At 41.7% G+C, this 18,402-nt stretch overlaps 1 protein-coding gene across 3 annotated transcripts in view; it reads left to right on the forward strand.

Moving 5' to 3' along the window:
- LOC110523878 (alpha-mannosidase 2) overlaps positions 1–18,402 on the forward strand; it is a 78,045-nt gene that overhangs the window by 9,761 nt on the left and 49,882 nt on the right. For all 3 annotated transcript variants that reach the window (XM_036977593.1, XM_036977591.1, XM_036977592.1), the window contains exons 3-6: positions 7,371–7,515; positions 9,168–9,339; positions 11,840–11,967; positions 13,024–13,197. In XM_036977593.1, the coding sequence (XP_036833488.1) occupies positions 7,371–7,515; positions 9,168–9,339; positions 11,840–11,967; positions 13,024–13,197 (619 nt within the window). The remainder of the gene's footprint in view (positions 1–7,370; positions 7,516–9,167; positions 9,340–11,839; positions 11,968–13,023; positions 13,198–18,402) is intronic.

Here is an 18,402-nt window from a genome sequence, read left to right on the forward strand (position 1 = left end):
CTCCTTCCGTGGCCTCCAACTGCTCTTAAAATGCAAGTAAAACGAATTGCATGCTCTTTAACCGATCGCTGCCCGCACCTGCCCGGCCGTCTAGCATCACTACTCTGGACGGTTATGACTTAGAATCTGTGGACAACTATAAATACCTAGGTGTCTGGCTAGACTGTAAACTCTCCTTCCAGACTCACATTAAGCATCTCCAATCCAAAGTTAAATCTAGAATCAGCTTCCTATTTCGCAACAAAGCCTACTTCACTCATGCTGCCAAACATACCCTCGTAAAACTGACTATCCTACCGATCCTTGACTTTGGCGATGTCATTTACAAAATAGCCTCCAACACTCTACTCAGCAAATTGGATGCAGTCTATCACAGTGCCATCCATTTTGTCACCAAAGCCCCATATACTTCCCACCACTGCGACCTGTATGCTCTCGTTGGCTGGTTCTCGCTACATATGTCACCAAACCCACTGGCTCCAAGTCATCTATAAGTCTTTGCTAGGTAAAGCTCCTCCTTATCTCAGCTCACTGGTCACCATAGCAACACCCACCCGTAGCACGTGATCCAGCAGGTATATCTCACTGGTCATCCCCAATGCCAACACTCCCTTTGGCCGCCTTTCCTTCCAGTTCTCTGCTGCCAATGACTGGAACGAATTGCAAAATTCACTGAAGTTGGAGACTTATATCTCCCTCACTAACTTTAAGCATCAGCTGTCTGAGCAGCTTACCGATCGCTGCAGCTGTACACAGCCCATCTGTAAATAGCCCACCCAACCAACTACCTACCTCATCCCCATATTTGTTTTTGTTTTTCTGCTCTTTTGCACACCAGTATTTCTACTTGCACATCCTCACCTGCACATACATCACTCCAGTGTAAATTGCTAAATTGTACAGTGCCTTGCGAAAGTATTCGGCCCCCTTGAACTTTGCGACCTTTTGCCACATTTCAGGCTTCAAACATAAAGATATAAAACTGTATTTTTTTGTGAAGAATCAACAACAAGTGGGACACAATCATGAAGTGGAACGACAATTATTGGATATTTCAAACTTTTTTAACAAATCAAAAACTGAAAAATTGGGCGTGCAAAATTATTCAGCCCCCTTAAGTTAATACTTTGTAGCGCCACCTTTTGCTGCGATTACAGCTGTAAGTCGCTTGGGGTATGTCTCTATCAGTTTTGCACATCGAGAGACTGACATTTTTTCCCATTCCTCCTTGCAAAACAGCTAGAGCTCAGTGAGGTTGGATGGAGAGCATTTGTGAACAGCAGTTTTCAGTTCTTTCCACAGATTCTCGATTGGATTCAGGTCTGGACTTTGACTTGGCCATTCTAACACCTGGATATGTTTATTTTTGAACCATTCCATTGTAGATTTTGCTTTATGTTATGGATCATTGTCTTGTTGGAAGACAAATCTCCGTCCCAGTCTCAGGTCTTTTGCAGACTCCATCAGGTTTTCTTCCAGAATGGTCCTGTATTTGGCTCCATCCATCTTCCCATCAATTTTAACCATCTTCCCTGTCCCTGCTGAAGAAAAGCAGGCCCAAACCATGATGCTGCCACCACCATGTTTGACAGTGGGGATGGTGTGTTCAGCTGTGTTGCTTTTACGCCAAACATAACGTTTTGCATTGTTGCCAAAAAGTTCAATTTTGGTTTCATCTGACCAGAGCACCTTCTTCCACATGTTTGGTGTGTCTCTATGGACAGAGTCTCCCACCTCAGCTGTAGATCTCTGCAGTTCATCCAGAGTGATCATGGGCCTCTTGGCTGCATCTCTGATCAGTCTTCTCCTTGTATGAGCTAAAAGTTTAGAGGGACGGCCAGGTCTTGGTAGATTTGCAGTGGTCTGATACTCCTTCCATTTCAATATTATCGCTTGCACAGTGCTCCTTGGGATGTTTAAAGCTTGGGAAATCTTTTTGTATCCAAAGCCGGCTTTAAACTTCTTCACAACAGTATCTCGGACCTGCCTGGTGTGTTCCTTGTTCTTTATGATGCTCTCTGTGCTTTTAACGGACCTCTGAGACTATCACAGTGCAGGTGCATTTATACGGAGACTTGATTACACACAGGTGGATTGTATTTATCATCATTAGTCATTTAGGTCAACATTGGATCATTCAGAGATCCTCACTGAACTTCTGGAGAGAGTTTGCTGCACTGAAAGTAAAGGGGCTGAATAATTTTGCACGCCCAATTTTTCAGTTTTTGATTTGTTAAAAAAGTTTGAAATATTCAATAAATGTCGTTCCACTTCATGATTGTGTCCCACTTGTTGTTGATTCTTCACAAAAAAATACAGTTTTATATCTTTATGTTTGAAGCCTGAAATGTGGCAAAAGGTCGCAAAGTTCAAGGGGGCCGAATACTTTCGCAAGGCACTGTAATTACTTTGCCACTATTGGCATATTTATTGCCTTACCTCCTTACTTCATTTGTTCACACTGTATACAGATATTTCTATTGTGTTATTGACGGTACGTTTGTTTATCCCATGTGTAACTCTGTGTTGTTGTTTTTTGTCGCACTGCTTTGCTTTATCTTGGCAGTTGTATATGAGAACATGTTCTCAACTGGCCTACCTGGTTAATTAAAGGCAAAATAAAATAAAATAAAAATAAAAGCAGACCAGACTACACAGGTAAAGAGGGAGTTTACCCAAAAGGGTTTTGTAGATGAACACATACAAATGTATCTTTCTGCGGATATAAAGTGAGGTCCAACCTTCCATTTGGTACACGGTGCAATGGTGGGTGAGTGACTTGGCATTTGTAATAAAGCGAATGGATGCATGATAACAGAGTCCAGTCTCTGTAAGACGGAGGAGGTTGCATGCGTATTTAACAAGTCACCATAATCAATTACAGAGAGAAAAGTGGCCTGAACAAGCTTTTTTTCTAGCCGTAAGCTGGAAGCAAGCCTTATTACGAAAATAAAAACCCAATTTCAATTTAAGCTTTGTCTCAAGATTATTCACATGAACTTTAAAGGACAACTTGTTATCCAACCAAAAACCTAGGTATTTGTAGGATGACACTTTTTCTATGAATTAGCCACCTGATGTGACAATGCTAACGTTCTCTGGCAGAGTTCTAGCTCTGGTAAAGGTCATGAATTTAGTTTTTTGTATATTCAAGACCAGTTTGAGACCATAAAGGGAGGCCTGCAATGACTGAAAAGCAGTCTGGAGCTCTTCAACAGCCTGAACCAGAGAAGGAGCATTCGGAAAGTATTCAGACCTCTTGACTTTTTCCACATTTTGTTACTTTACAGCCTTATTCTAAAATATATTAAATAGTTATTTCCCCCCCTCATCCATCTACACACAATACCCCATAATGACAAAGCCAAAACAGGTTTTTAGACATTTTTGTACGTTTATTAAAAATTCAAACTGAAGTATCACATTTACATACAGTTGAAGTCGGAAGTATACATACACTTAGGTTGGAGTCATTAAAACTTTTTTCAACCACTTCACAAATTTCTTGTTAACAAACTATAGTTTTGGCAAGTCGGTCAGGACATCTACTTTGTGCACAACACAAGTAATTTTTCCAAAAATTGTTTACGGACAGATTATTTCACTTATAAATCATTATATCACAATTCCAATGGGTCAGAAGTTTACATACTCTAAGCTGACTGTGCCTTTAAACAGCTTGGAAAATTCCAGAAAATTATGTCATTTGAAGCTTCTGATAGGCTAATTGACATCATTTGAGGTGTAACAGTGGATGTTTACTTATTTTACCTTTATTTAACTAGGCAAGTCAGTTAAGAACAAATTCTTATTTTCAATGACAACTCTCTGTTCCTAGGCTAACTGCCTATTCAGGGGCAGAATGTCAGCTTTGTACTTTGTCAGCTCGGGGGTTTGAACTTGCAACCTTCTGGTTACTAGTCCAACACTCTAACCACTAGGCTACCCTGCCACCCCGATGTATTTCAAGACCTACCTTCAAACTCAGTGCCTCTTTGCTTGACATCATGGGAAAATCAAAAGAAATCAGCCAAGACCTCAGAAAAAAAATGGTAGACCTCCACAAGTCTGATTCACCCCTGAGAGCAATTTCCAAACGCCTGAAGGTACCACGTTCATCTGTACAAACAATAGTACGCAAGTATAAACACCATGGGACCACGCAGCCATCATACCGCTCAGGAAGGAGACACGTTCTGTCACCTAGAGATGAACGTACTTTGGTGCAAAAAGTGCAAATCAATCCCAGAACAACAGCAAAGGACCTTATGAAGATGCTGGAGGAAATGGGTATCTATATCCACAGTAAAACGAGTCCTATATCGACATAACCTGAAAGGCCGTTCAGCAAGGAAGAAGCCACTGCTCCAATAACGCCATAAAAAAGCCAGACTACGGTTTGCAACTGCACATGGGGACAAAGATCGTACTTTTTGGAGAAATGTCCTCTGGTCTGATTAAACAAAAATAGAACTGTTTGGCCATAATGACCATCATTATGTTTGGAGGAAAAATGGGGATACTTGCAAGCCGAAGAACACCATCCCAACCGTAAAGCACAGGGGTGGCAGCATCATGTTGTGGGGGTGCTTTGCTGCAGGAGGGACTGGTGCACTTCACAAAATAGATGACATCATGAGGGAGGAAAATGATGTGGATATATTGAAGCATCATCTCAAGACATCAGTCAGGAAACATCCGTCAGTCAGGAAGCTTGATCGCAAATGGGTCCTCCAAGTGAATAATGACCCCAGGCATACTTCTAAAGTTGTGGCAAAATGTCTTAAAGATAACAAAGTCAAGGTATTGGAGTGGCCATCACAAAGCCCTGACCTCAAGCCTATAGAAAATTTGTGGGCAGAACTGAAAAATCGTTTCGAGCAAGGAGGCCTACAAACCTGACTCTGTTAACCCAGCTCTGTCAGGAGGAATGGGCCAAAATTCACCCAACTTATTGTGGGACGCTTGTGGAAGGCTACCCAAAACATTTGACCCAAGTTAAACAATTTAAAGGCAATGCTACCAAATACAAATTGAGTGTACATAAACTTCTGACCCACTTGGAATGTGATGAAAGAAATAAAAGCTGAAATAAATAATTCTTTCTACTGTTATTCTGACATTTCACATTCTTAAAATAAAGTGGTGATCCTAAGTGACCTAAGACAGGGATTTTTTTTAATTGTCAGGAATTGTGAAAAACTGAGTTTAAATGTATTTGGCTAAGGTGTATGTAAACTTCCGACTTCAATTCTAAGAATTCAGACCCTTTACTCAGTACTTTGTTGATGCACCATTGACAGCGATAACAGCCTCGAGTCTTCTTGGGTATGACGATACAAACTTGGCACACTTGTAGTTGTGGAGTTTCTCCCATTCTTCTCTGCAGATCCTCTAAAGCTCTGTCAGGTTGTATGGGGAGCGTCGCTGCACAGATTGTTTCAGGTCTCTCCAGAGATGTTTGATCGGGTTCAAGTCCAGGCTCTGGCGGGGCCGCTCGAGGACATTCAGAGACTTGTCCCGAAGGCACTCCTGCATTGTCTTGACTGTGTGCTTATGGGTTGTTGTCCTGTTGGATGGCGAACTGAGCACTCTGGAGCAGGTTTCATCAAGGATCTCTCTGCACTTTGCTCCGTTCATCTTTCCCTCGGTCCTGACTAGTCTCCCAGTCCATGCCGCTGAAAGACATCCCAACAGCATGATGCTGCCACCAACATGCTTCACATAGGGATGGTGCCAGGTTTCCTCCAGATGTGCTGCTTGGCATTCAGGCCAAAGAGTTCAATCTTGGTTTCATCAGACCAGAGAATATTGTTTCTCATGGTCTGAGTCATTTTGGTGCCTTTTGGCAGACTCCAAGTGGGCTGTCATGTGCCTTTTACTGAGGAGTGGCTTCCGTCTGATCACTTTACCATAAAGGCCTGATTAGTGGAGTGCTGCAGAGATGATTGTCCTTCTGGAAGATTCTCCCATCTCCACAGATGAACTCTGGAGCTCTGTCAGAGTGACCATCGGGTTCTTGGTCTCCTCCCTGACCAAGGCCCTTCTCCCCCGATTGCTCAGTTTGGCCGGGTGGCCAGCTCTAGGAAGAGTCTTGGTAGTTCCAAAGTTATTCAATTTAAGAATGATGGAGGCCACTGTGTTCTTGGGGACCTTCAATGCTGCATAAATGTTTTGGTACCCTTCCCCAGATCTGTGCCTCAACACAATCCTGTCTCAGAGCTCTACGGACATTTCCTTCGACATTATGGCTTGGTTTTTGCTCTGACATGCACTGTCAATTGTGGGACCTTATATAGACAGGTGTGTGCCTTTCCAAATCATGTCCAATCAATTAAATTTACCACAGGTGAACTCCAATCAAGTTGTAGAAACATTTCAAGGATGATCAATGGAAACAGGATGCACCTGAGGTCAATTTCGAGTCTCATAGCAAAGGGTCTGAATGCTTATATAAATAACGTAGGTTATGTTTTTCATTTTTAATAATTGTGCAAAAACGTCTACAAACCCTTTTCCACTTTTGTCGTTATGGGGTATTGTGTGTAGATTGTTGACGATTATTCAATATATATATATTTTTAGAATCAGGCTGTAACATAACAAAATGTGGAAAAAGTCAAGGGGTCTGCATACTTTCCGAATGCACTGTGTGTCATCATGTTTCTTCTTGACACCAATCATGATAACAAGCTATTTCCTGCGTTTCATGTTCCTGTTATTAAAACCATGGCTTTAGTAAGGGTTCTTGTACCATTCCATACTGGACATATAAACCCATGACAGACAACACATTTTATCATCTTGTCCTCTCGGTATCACATTCCAATTATTCAGTTATTTTATTTGGCCGTAAAACAAAGACAGATATTTAAGTTGGCGCGAGTCCCAGAGAAACCCCAAGCAGCCTCTGTTGCATTAGAAGTTCCATCTCTCGTTTGCATTCTTCTGACCTGCCGATATCACAGATGTGAATGTTATCATACACCGATTTCCAGGGACAGATGCGTTGTTTTCTTTTCTTTCTTTCCACTGTGGTGGAGTAGGGCACTTAATTTGACTGCTGTTCACATAAAGTGAACACAAAACTGAAGCTGAAGCAAATACATTAAACTTCCTTAGAACACATTCTAGAGTAGGCAACATTGCCTAATAAAGTGACGCTTTGCTGCAAACCAGTGACACAAGACTATTTGTGGCCATATTGTTCAATACTTTCAATACTACTAATCATACATTGTTGACAATAAACAGGTGAAACATACCTTCTTCACGGTAGTCGTTTACCTCAAAGAATATCCCACTATTTTTCTCAGGGGAGAAAACAGAAACAGGGGTTGGAGTGTTTGTTTTTTGTGTGTCTTTTTCAGTTGCTGGATGTTTATGACCTTCTGACCTTTGACAATCCTGATGGGGGAGTGTGGAAACAAGGATTTGACATCACCTACCGGGAGAATGAATGGGACAGCGAGCCACTGCAAGTCTTTGTTGTGCCCCACTCACACAATGATCCTGGTAAGCAGTGCACTACTTCAGAGAGCATTAAAGGGACACCACACTCCAAAACCAAGTTGTGGTTCTTCACAGCCGATGGCGTGGGACATGGATTTGTCTTGACATAAGACTACCTTTGAGGTTTAAAAAACATCCGCTCACATTTCATTTTGGAGTATATTGTCCCTTAGAAGCTAACCTAGAAACACTGTACTTTCCTCTGTGACTTCTTCACCGCTTTGTTTTCTCTACTTAATACAGTCACACCTCGTGTAGACAGGAAGCAAGGCGTAGGCAGCTCCTCAGCAGTCAGGAATCATATTTCTAGGTTAATTGTGTTTCATGGTCTGCCAAGGGAGCAAGCATTATACCACAGTATACATTGTAAAGACAAGCATTATACCACAGTATACAACGTAAAGACAAGCGTTATACCACAGTATACAACCTAAAGACAAGCATTATAATGTAGTATCCAACCTAAAGACAAGCATTATACCACAGTATACAACGTAAAGACAAGCGTTATAACGTAGTATACAACCTAAAGACAAGCATTATACCACAGCATACAACGTAAAGACTACATTATACCACATTATAAACTGGGTGGTTCGAACCCTAAATTCTGACAGTCGTTGTATATCAGACCATATACTACAGGTATGACAAAACATGTATTTTTACTGCTCTAATTACATTGGTAACTAGTTTATAATAGCAATAAGGCACCTCAGGGGCTTGTGGTATATGGCCATAATACCACGGCTAAGGGCTGTATCCAGGCACTCCGCGGTGTGTCGTGCTTAAGAACGGTCTTTAGCCGCGGTATAATGGCTTTATACCACACCCCATCGGGCCTTATTGCTTAATTATACAACATAAAGGTCGTAGAGCAATTGATGAAAGTCTTGTCCTGTTACCACTAAAACAATTGATCAGAAAACAAAAACAATTGATCAGACGTATAAGAAGCCTGTTTTCTATACATTTCCTCACTGTTACATTTTCCACAGAAACAGAACATTTGAACTATGTATTCCAGTGTGAAGGCGTAGTCCCCCACAAGCATTCTAGAGACTAAGGCGTCAGTGCAGGCAATAAGAGTGCTGGTAGTTCCGGGCGCTTGTCACATCTTGTGTATGCTCAGTAGCAGCATCTGCAGCTCAGTAACAGCCAGGTCCAGTCTATTCTTTGTTCCTGAGATTGGTTAACTCTTTAGTAACCTGATCTGTCTTTCTGATTTAACTGGGTTGGTCTTCCCCTTACAGCTGTATACTGTAGCTCATGACTATTCACACCCTTGCATAGATTAAAAGCACTCAGGCCTGTTTGCCGTTCACTGGATGATTTACCCTATTTTGTCTTGCAGTGGAAAGAACAATGCAATTTTCCGTTTTTTTTTTTTTAATGCATTGATTTTCATTGGAAATATGATAACATGTGAAATCAATGGATGTGGCAAATTGATTGAACCACATGTTCTGCTCATTCACCTGATGATGATAATGATGGCTTTATTGAATCCGTTAATTTAATCTATGGCAGACAGATAGATCACATAGCATTTTATGTAGAACTGAGCATACATAGATTGTTCCTTTACACATCACTCTACAGTCGTAATGTATGCTCAACCACTTTGTCATAGTTGTCCATTTGTTCATTTTCAGGATGGCTGAAGACGTTTGACGACTACTACCGGGACCAGACCCAGCACATCCTGAACAACATGGTGGTGAAACTCCACGAGGACAGCCGCAGGAAAATGATCTGGTCCGAGATCTCCTACTTCTCCAAGTGGTGGGACAACATCGACGGCCAGAAGAGAGACGCTGTCAAGAGGTAGGAGTTCTGTCTGTGTCATTCTAGCTTCAAGTTGAGACTGAAATCAATACGAGCAGCAAATAACCAGTGGTGAAAAAATTTCCCAGTTGTCATACTTGAGTAAAAGTAAAGATAACTTAAAAGAAAATGAGTCAAGTAAAAGTGAAAATCGGCCAGTAAAATCCTACTTGAGTAAAAGTCTAAATGTATTTAAATATACTTAAGTATGAAAAGTAAAAAAAATCCTTATATAAAGCAAACCAGACAGCATCATTTTATAATTTATTTACGGATAGCCAGGGGCACGCTCCAACAATCAGACATCATTTACAAACAAAGCATGTGTTTAGTGAGTCCGCCAGATCAGACGCAGTAGGGACGTCCAGGAATGTTCTCTTGATAAGTGTGTGAATTAGACCATTTTCCTGTCCTGCTTAGCATTCAAAATGTAACAAGTTCTTTTGGGTGTCAAGGAAAATGTATGGAGTAAAAAGTACATACTTTTCTTTTGGAATGTAGTGAAGTAAAAGTAAAAGTTTCCAAAAATATGAATAGTAAAGTAAAGTACAGGAATAAAACAACTTAATTAGTACTTAAGTATTTTTTACTTAAGTACTGTACACCACTGCAATTCACTTATGGATTCTGTTAGTGTATTCTTGATTTAGCTTGGCTGCTGTAAACATGGAAGCTAATTCCTTAGTGGATTTGCAATAACATTCCGATGCTCCTGTTATTCCCATTTTAATTAAAGCAAGGTTATACCTTGCTTAGGGCTAGCGGTTTTATAGGGTTTATTAAAAATGCAATGACATTAGAAGTGAAGAAGTTGTAGATAAATTAACTCAACCTCACAGCCTGAGATTGTCATTATACAGTATGTACAGGTAAATCAATGGCCGCGTCCCAGTTTACAGTACAACTATTCTTTACCTGGTAGCAGGAGTTCATTGGTTTGAATTGCCTTAACAAGCCAAACTGACTCCAAATGGTCGTGAGGTCATAAAATCAATTGTGCTTGTGAGAGGCACATGGGCTCACACATGCTCTCTCTCTGCCTCAGTCTCTTTGCTGTTGCTAATGTCCCCTTGAGGATGTAACAGTTGTCAGGAGTCAGGGGGTTCTCTGCGAACGACATGGAGAGGGGGGGATAGGGTTTTCCGCTTCAGAAAACAGCCCCAAAGGCAAAGAGGGTATCACAAATGCTGTGTGCATTGGCCATGCTCACGATGAGCTACTGGCGGGTAAGGTTTCAGCACTAAGCCTTGGGAGATTACAAAACGGTGTATGAAATGCAATAAACATTTCAGCTGCAGGTTAGAATTCCAATTAGGAGCACAAGCAAAAACAGCCTTAAGGTGAAGGATGGAGGAAGATGAAAAATCCAACACTAATATTTATTCACTATTGATTTGATGCGCAGGGAGTTCAAAGCGAACCAGATCCATTCCTTTTTTTTTGTTGGAGAATATTCCGTGTTTGCTCTTTTTTTGAAGGGTGGTGTTGCTCATTTAATAACTTATTTTCTTTGCAGGTTTTCATTTGATGTCAGCAAATTCAAGGTCTGGCGCTTAATGATAAAATGTCCCCCGTTACAGTACACGGAGAACTATCGCTCAAGAAATTCAAACAAACAACCTTATTATTTCTTCGGGAAAACACCTTTAGGATTTGAGAGGAACTTGTTTTTGAGCAGCATGTTTGGGATTTGTAGGACAGCCACATCCATCCGTCCTCGTTAGAATGCAGTGTTGCTATCGGCTCAGTGAAGATGGCACCTGCTTTCCTCACTCCAACTCTTCAACGCCCGGACAGACCTACACTACACCCCGCTCCCGCCCGTCCAATCATAGAACAGTGAAAGAAACCCACCGGTGATTGAATGATCCCAGAGGAAAATCCGGTTTCCAAGGAGAGAAAATAAAGAGCTATTCCTATTCCAAAAAGGGCTGAGTCGTCGTACTTTGTGTTGCTGCTCCATGCAGCAACATATTATAGGGACTTGCCAGGGACACGTTAAAGAGGTCTGCAGTTGAAATATGCTCTGCGAACAGGGGAACGATGCTGACTCAAAGTCAATGCAAGAGGTTTCTAGTAAGGGGGGGGGGATCTACTAAAGTGGTTGGTTTCACTCTTAGGACATAGGAGTAAGATAATTAAACAGCAACGGAGGAGGAGATGGATCTGATTATTGCAATATGTAGAGGCCTTGATTTCTCCTGCAACTAAGATGCATGTTTGACACCCTCAGATTGTCATATTATCCATGTCATAATGTTTGTGACCGAAAGCATCTCTTTTTAATCCAGTTTTTTTTTTTAAATTTTTTCTTTTTAAACAAGTAATAAACATTATACCTGTCTGTTGAACGGAAAAAATAAGCTCAAATTCATGAAGCTGCAGGGTTTTTGGATCGCTTCACGATTTGTTTGTTTATATTTTGTTTTGTGAGCTATGAGACGGTAATTGAGTGAGTTGACAATCTGAAATCCGGATCCTTTTGCTCGGTGTTGTTTAGTCTGGTTGAGCGAGGCCAGTTGGAGATTACAACTGGAGGCTGGGTGATGCCTGATGAAGCCAACTCGCACTACTTTGCATTAATTGACCAGCTATTGGAGGGACACCAGTGGTTGGAGAGAAATTTGGGTGAGTACATAATAAATATATCAGGCATTTGTTATCTGGAAAGAGATCGTAAAAAATAAATATTGTTGGCAAACAACATACACTGAGTGTACAAAACATTTGGAACATCTTCCTAATATTTTGTTGCTCCCCCTTTTTCCCCTCAGAACAACCTCAATTCTTCAGGGGGGTGGGACTCTACAAGGTGTCGAAAGTGTTCCACAGGGATGCTGGCCCATGTTGACTCCAATGTTTCCCACAGTTGTGTCAATTTGGCTGGATGTCCTTTGGGTGGTGGACCATTCTTGATACACACTGGAAACTGTTGAGCGTTAAAAACCCAGCAGTGTTGCAGTTCTTGACACAAACCGGTGCGCCTGGCACCTACCACCAAACCCCGTTCAAAGGCACTTAAATATTTTGTCTTGACCATTCACCCTCTGATTGGCACGCATACACAATCCAGGTCTCAATTGCTTTGAGGCTTAAAAATCTGTATTTAACAGGTCTCCACCCCTTCATCTACAGTGATTGAAGTGGATTTAACAAGTGATCAATAAGGGATCATAGCTTTCAGCTGGTTTCACCTGGTCAGGCTATGCCATGGAAAGAGCAGGTGTTCATATTATTTTGTACACTCACTGTGAAGCTGTTTGTTTCCCTGTGCTGGAGAGAGAGGTGTGTTTACACACGCATCCAGTCACAAATGATAGCTACATGCCAGTGATTTGTCTTGAATAAACGCTCTCATAATGTTTTGTACTCTCAGTGTATTCTGCTCAACATATGTTATTTTGCATGATTGACACAAAATGATTGGCATACTTTAACCATCAGAGATTTGAACTGTTTACACATGAACACATTAACCCAGTGGCAGCTGGTGAGTTAAAAAGTTAGGGAGGATGACAAATGAAGACTGGTTGATTGAACGGGATGACCTGTGTAACAGAAGTTTATCGCAAAAGATTTTTAGGTGATGTTTCATTGTTTTCTATTGTTTATCCATTTTTCCTCAACATTTTGAGGAGAGTTGTTTGCATGAACCTGAATCTTCCTTCTGGTTTTCCCTGTTAGGCGTGAAACCCGAGACGGGCTGGGCTGTGGACCCGTTTGGCTACTCCCCTACCAACGCGTACCTGCTGAAACAGGCTGGCCTGGCCAACATGCTTATCCAGAGGGTGCACTACTCCATCAAGAAACACTTTGCCAGTCAGAAGACCCTGGAGTTCTTCTGGAGACAGAACTGGGGCAAGTATGCAGACTGACTGTGTCCCCTGTGGCTCTCTCAGGGTGCTTTCCCAGAGCCAGTGTTTCCCCTAGCTAGATTGTTTTCTAGGCGGGGCGCTAAGGCCCTCTTTCGGACCTCTGCCTTAGAGATCTGCTCCTCATGCCTCTATTCTCAGTCGTTCGGTGTTTCAGGCGCTAGCTCACCCATTGAATTTAGCATATTCAAAGTCCTAGTTTTAATTCTATCGGCAGAAACAAAAGAACATGACCTCAGAGTGACTACTTTATACTCGGTAGAAAACGCATGCTTCCAGCTACTTCCATTTCCTTTACATATTTGCTGTGGCAGATGCTGTGGATGGTTTGATGCCCAGTGTTGAACTCTGGACAATCAGCTTGTGTAACTAAAAGCGCTAGGATAGGCGACAGTAGCATCTGCTGTGGACGGTATTGACTCACTCAGACCAGCGCAGAGGGATTTCTCATGCGTATCACATGCAAGAGCATGCTTGTCTCTCAAGGCTCCGATTTTGTTTGGCGTCATCTTATAGCATCTGTGGTATAGGGGATTGTCTCCTTGTATGGACTGAGGCCTGGCTTAAAAATGTCTGGCAGGCCTTTTATGCGATGAACAGATCTCGGTTCAAATAGTATTTGATTTCTTTCAATTTGTGTTTGAGCTTGAACGTAGTGCCAGATGGGCAGGGTTTTCACTTTTGAAACAATTACGTTGGTTCCATTGCACCAGGCAAGCTCAATCGAGTACAGCTGAAGCATTTGAAAAAAGATAAGTACTATTTGAACCCAGGTCTGATGATGAGCACGCTGATTGATAAGAACAATGGAGACCACATCCTCATGACCAACATAAGGGGTTTCACATTTGCCGTGAACCATCTGCTTTGTGTGTCTGTGTGTGCCTGCGCGCGCATGTGACAGGGATCAGTTGGTAACAGAACGGGCGTTGTTAGTTAGTGGGTCCATGCAGCCATGTTGGAACCAACCGTCCCCCAGACGCTCTGTCCAAAAACGGGTGATTACTCAAACCCCTAAGCCAAATGATACAGTACTCATTAATGATTCTCACTGGGTAGACAGATGCTGAAATCGTCTGCAATGCCAGAGCATCTGTCTGTACAATTTTTTTATTTACGTCATGAGAATGATCAAATACTGTTGTGGTTATTTAATAGTAGACAATGATGAAAGAGCAGATCAGTTTCTGCTCTGTTCTTATGGTTCACTTTTATCGAAGTGTTTTATGTTAGAATTGAATACTTGTTGATGCCCCTCGGGCGGCTGAAAAGATTTGGCATGGGCCCTCAAATCCTTATAAAGTTTGACAGCTGCACCATCGAGAGCATCTTGACTGGCTGCATCACTGCTTGGTATGGCGATAGCACCGCCCTTGACCGTAAAGCGCTACAAAGGGTGGTGTGAACAGCCCAATACATCACTGGGGCTGAGCTCCCTGCCACAGGACCTCTATATCAGGCGGTGTCAGAGGAAGACCCCAAAAATGGCCAAAGACTAGTAGTCAACCAATAGTCAACCAATGGTACCCAAACTATCTGCACTGACTCTACCGTGCATTGACCTTGCACACTCACTAGACTTTAAATACTCACTCACACACCCTACATTGTCTCTCCCACGCAAATCCCTCACATATTCAAATACATAGTACACACACACTCATACCGACACAACACAAACATACACACGTACACTCACACAAACACACATACTTTTACACTCATCATTTGCTGCTGCTACTCTGTTTTTATTATTATCTAGCCTGATGCCTAGTCACTTTACCCTGCCTTCGTGTTCATACAGTGCCTTGCGAAAGTATTCGGCCCCCTTGAACTTTGCGACCTTTTGCCACATTTCAGGCTTCAAACATAAAGATATAAAACTGTATTTTTTTGTGAAGAATCAACAACAAGTGGGACACAATCATGAAGTGGAACGACATTTATTGGATATTTCAAACTTTTTTAACAAATCAAAAACTGAAAAATTGGGCGTGCAAAATTATTCAGCCCCCTTAAGTTAATACTTTGTAGAGCCACCTTTTGCTGCGATTACAGCTGTAAGTCACTTGGGGTATGTCTCTATCAGTTTTGCACATCGAGAGACTGAAATGTTTTCCCATTCCTCCTTGCAAAACAGCTCGAGCTCAGTGAGGTTGGATGGAGAGCATTTGTGAACAGCAGTTTTCAGTTCTTTCCACAGATTCTCGATTGGATTCAGGTCTGGACTTTGACTTGGCCATTCTAACACCTGGATATGTTTATTTTTGAACCATTCCATTGTAGATTTTGCTCATGGGCCTCTTGGCTGCATCTCTGATCAGTCTTCTCCTTGTATGAGCTGAAAGTTTAGAGGGACGGCCAGGTCTTGGTAGATTTGCAGTGGTCTGATACTCCTTCCATTTCAATATTATCGCTTGCACAGTGCTCCTTGGGATGTTTAAAGCTTGGGAAATCTTTTTGTATCCAAATCCGGCTTTAAACTTCTTCACAACAGTATCTCGGACCTGCCTGGTGTGTTCCTTGTTCTTCATGATGCTCTCTGCGCTTTTAACGGACCTCTGAGACTATCACAGTGCAGGTGCATTTATACGGAGACTTGATTACACACAGGTGGATTGTATTTATCATCATTAGTCATTTAGGTCAACATTGGATCATTCAGAGATCCTCACTGAACTTCTGGAGAGAGTTTGCTGCACTGAAAGTAAAGGGGCTGAATAATTTTGCACGCCCAATTTTTCAGTTTTTGATTTGTTAAAAAAGTTTGAAATATCCAATAAATGTCGTTCCACTTCATGATTGTGTCCCACTTGTTGTTGATTCTTCACAAAAAAATACAGTTTTATATCTTTATGTTTGAAGCCTGAAATGTGGCAAAAGGTCGCAAAGTTCAAGGGGGCCGAATACTTTCGCAAAGCACTGTATATACCTCAAGTACCTCGTACCTCTGCACATTGATCTGATACTGGTACTACCAGTATATAGCTTCATTCTTGTGTACTTTATTTTATTCATTTTTGTCAGCTAGTGTTTAATTTTTTTAAACTGCATCGTTATGAAAGGTTCGTAAGCCAGAATTTCACTGTAAAGTTTATACCAGTTGTATTTGGCGCATGTGATAAATACAATTTGATTTGAGTAGATTAGTTTGTTTGGCTATGTGGTGCCATTCTGCCAGGGGACACACTCCCTAATTATATAGCTTAGTCTCTGGACAATGTTTTGAAACATACAAATAAAAGTGGACCTACATTATATACATGAGATTTTTTTTTAAGTCGTGTTTTTTAGCCTTGAAGACTTGAATGAAATGAATGTCGAATGAATAGTCGAATGACAGTCGGTTGGTCTGAGAATGTTGTTTTACCTGCAACTTACTGGTCAAATAACAGTAGAATACAGTATATTATTAAGCTTTCTAAAGCTAGTGTGTATGCTGCTTACCTTCTCTGTATGTGTAACCATGTGCGCTGAGAGTCGGGAAGCAGGTTCAGGGAGTGAGTGTTTTAATAAACACAACACAATACAACATAAGAACCACAAACGACGCACAGACAATACACTGGAACAGAAACAATAACGCCCAGGGAAGGAACCAAAGGGAGTGACATAAATAGGGCAGGTAATTAAGGAGGTGATGGAGTCCAGGTGAGTCTGATGACACGCAGGTGCGCGTAACGATGGTGACAGGTGTGCGCCATACTGAGCAGCCTGGTGACCTAGAGGCTGGAGAGGGAGCACACGTGACACTGTTCCCTCTACTCAATAACAAACGCGGGGTCAAATACATGTCATGGAAAACCAACACTGATGTAGGGTTTGGAAACATCACTCTGCTATTGTTTTGAGAGACAGACATCCTGTGGCATAATAGAGTGCATGGTTTGAAATGTGCAATGTCACACTGGCAGATCCATATGGGAGGTGACAGCGTGCTCCAGCTCAGGAAGCAGGCCACTTCCACTGCAGGACAAATAGGATTTAATCTCACTTGGCCGCAGTGGTGTGTATTCATAGATGCCAAGGGAAACCAGGCTTCCCCAAAAATTTTACCAATTAACATTTAAAAACATAAATGATTTATCTTTCGTCTCTCTGTGTTTCATAATTTTCCTTCAATTCACAAGAGTATCTCCCAGGAGAAAGCATATAAGCGAGCGAAACAGCGCCCCTCTGTCTCTCAATGTGAATGCCATCTATCTGATGCTGTCTGGTCCAAACGAGTATGACACTGTTGCCACCCGTAGCATTGAAGGCAAAGGAAGCCAGCGAGCATTTGGCCTCCCTTGATAAAAAAAAAAAGTATAAAAAATTTGCCAATCAGAGTTGCGAGTAACTGAGAAAGCTCATCTGTGAATGGTCCTGGCACACCAAAACAAAGTGTTAAGGGAAGCCACCTTGGATTTTGGAATCACTCCTATCAAATCCCATTGAGAGCATATGTTATTGACAGAAAAACTTTAATTGTTGCATCTCGTGTTGTTGTCCTTCCTGTTGTTAGCTAGCTAAAACTAAATTTAGCCATGGATGGACAAAGGGATTTGAACTTGTGGTTTTACTTAATTCGTCATACTGGCAAATGATTATAACGGCAATTGTGAACCAACCATTAATTCATACATTGTTGTGCCCCTGGCCTGAGAGGATGGAAGTTCAACATGTAGCTAGATGTAGAAGGCTAATGCTAACTAGCTAACGTTACCCATGAATGGAAGTTAGGCTCGCGAGCAAGCATTTTAGCCAAGTAGCCTAGGACAACAAAAAATAAGTGTCTACTATATGAGTGGTAGACCGTTTTGTCAACATGAAAGAGAGGAGAATGGCATTGGCGTTTCTCTAAAAGTAGGTCAACGTGTTTTTCTACTTGCAAGAAATGCGTACGCACGCACACACACACACAAATCAGAACCATGGACAGCCACATCATATTCAGCTTACGTTGATTGGACTAAATAGTTTTTGGTATCTGTTAGTTGTCACTGTATTGGACTAAGCATAGGTGATTTGATGTTCAAATGGTTCTGGAATAGTAGAGGCAGCTCTTGTTTTCTTTGCGACTTGCGGTAACTCTCTGTGGTTCAAAGTTTTTTAGTGGTCTTTAAATGTCAGAAACATTAACTTGCTTGACCATGCAACTGTTTGTTACATGCAATATGCTTTGTGGACTTCACTGGACAGAGGTTGCCAT

Source organism: Oncorhynchus mykiss, chromosome 5, assembly GCF_013265735.2.
Source record: "Oncorhynchus mykiss isolate Arlee chromosome 5, USDA_OmykA_1.1, whole genome shotgun sequence".
Taxonomy (NCBI): Eukaryota; Metazoa; Chordata; class Actinopteri; order Salmoniformes; family Salmonidae; genus Oncorhynchus; species Oncorhynchus mykiss.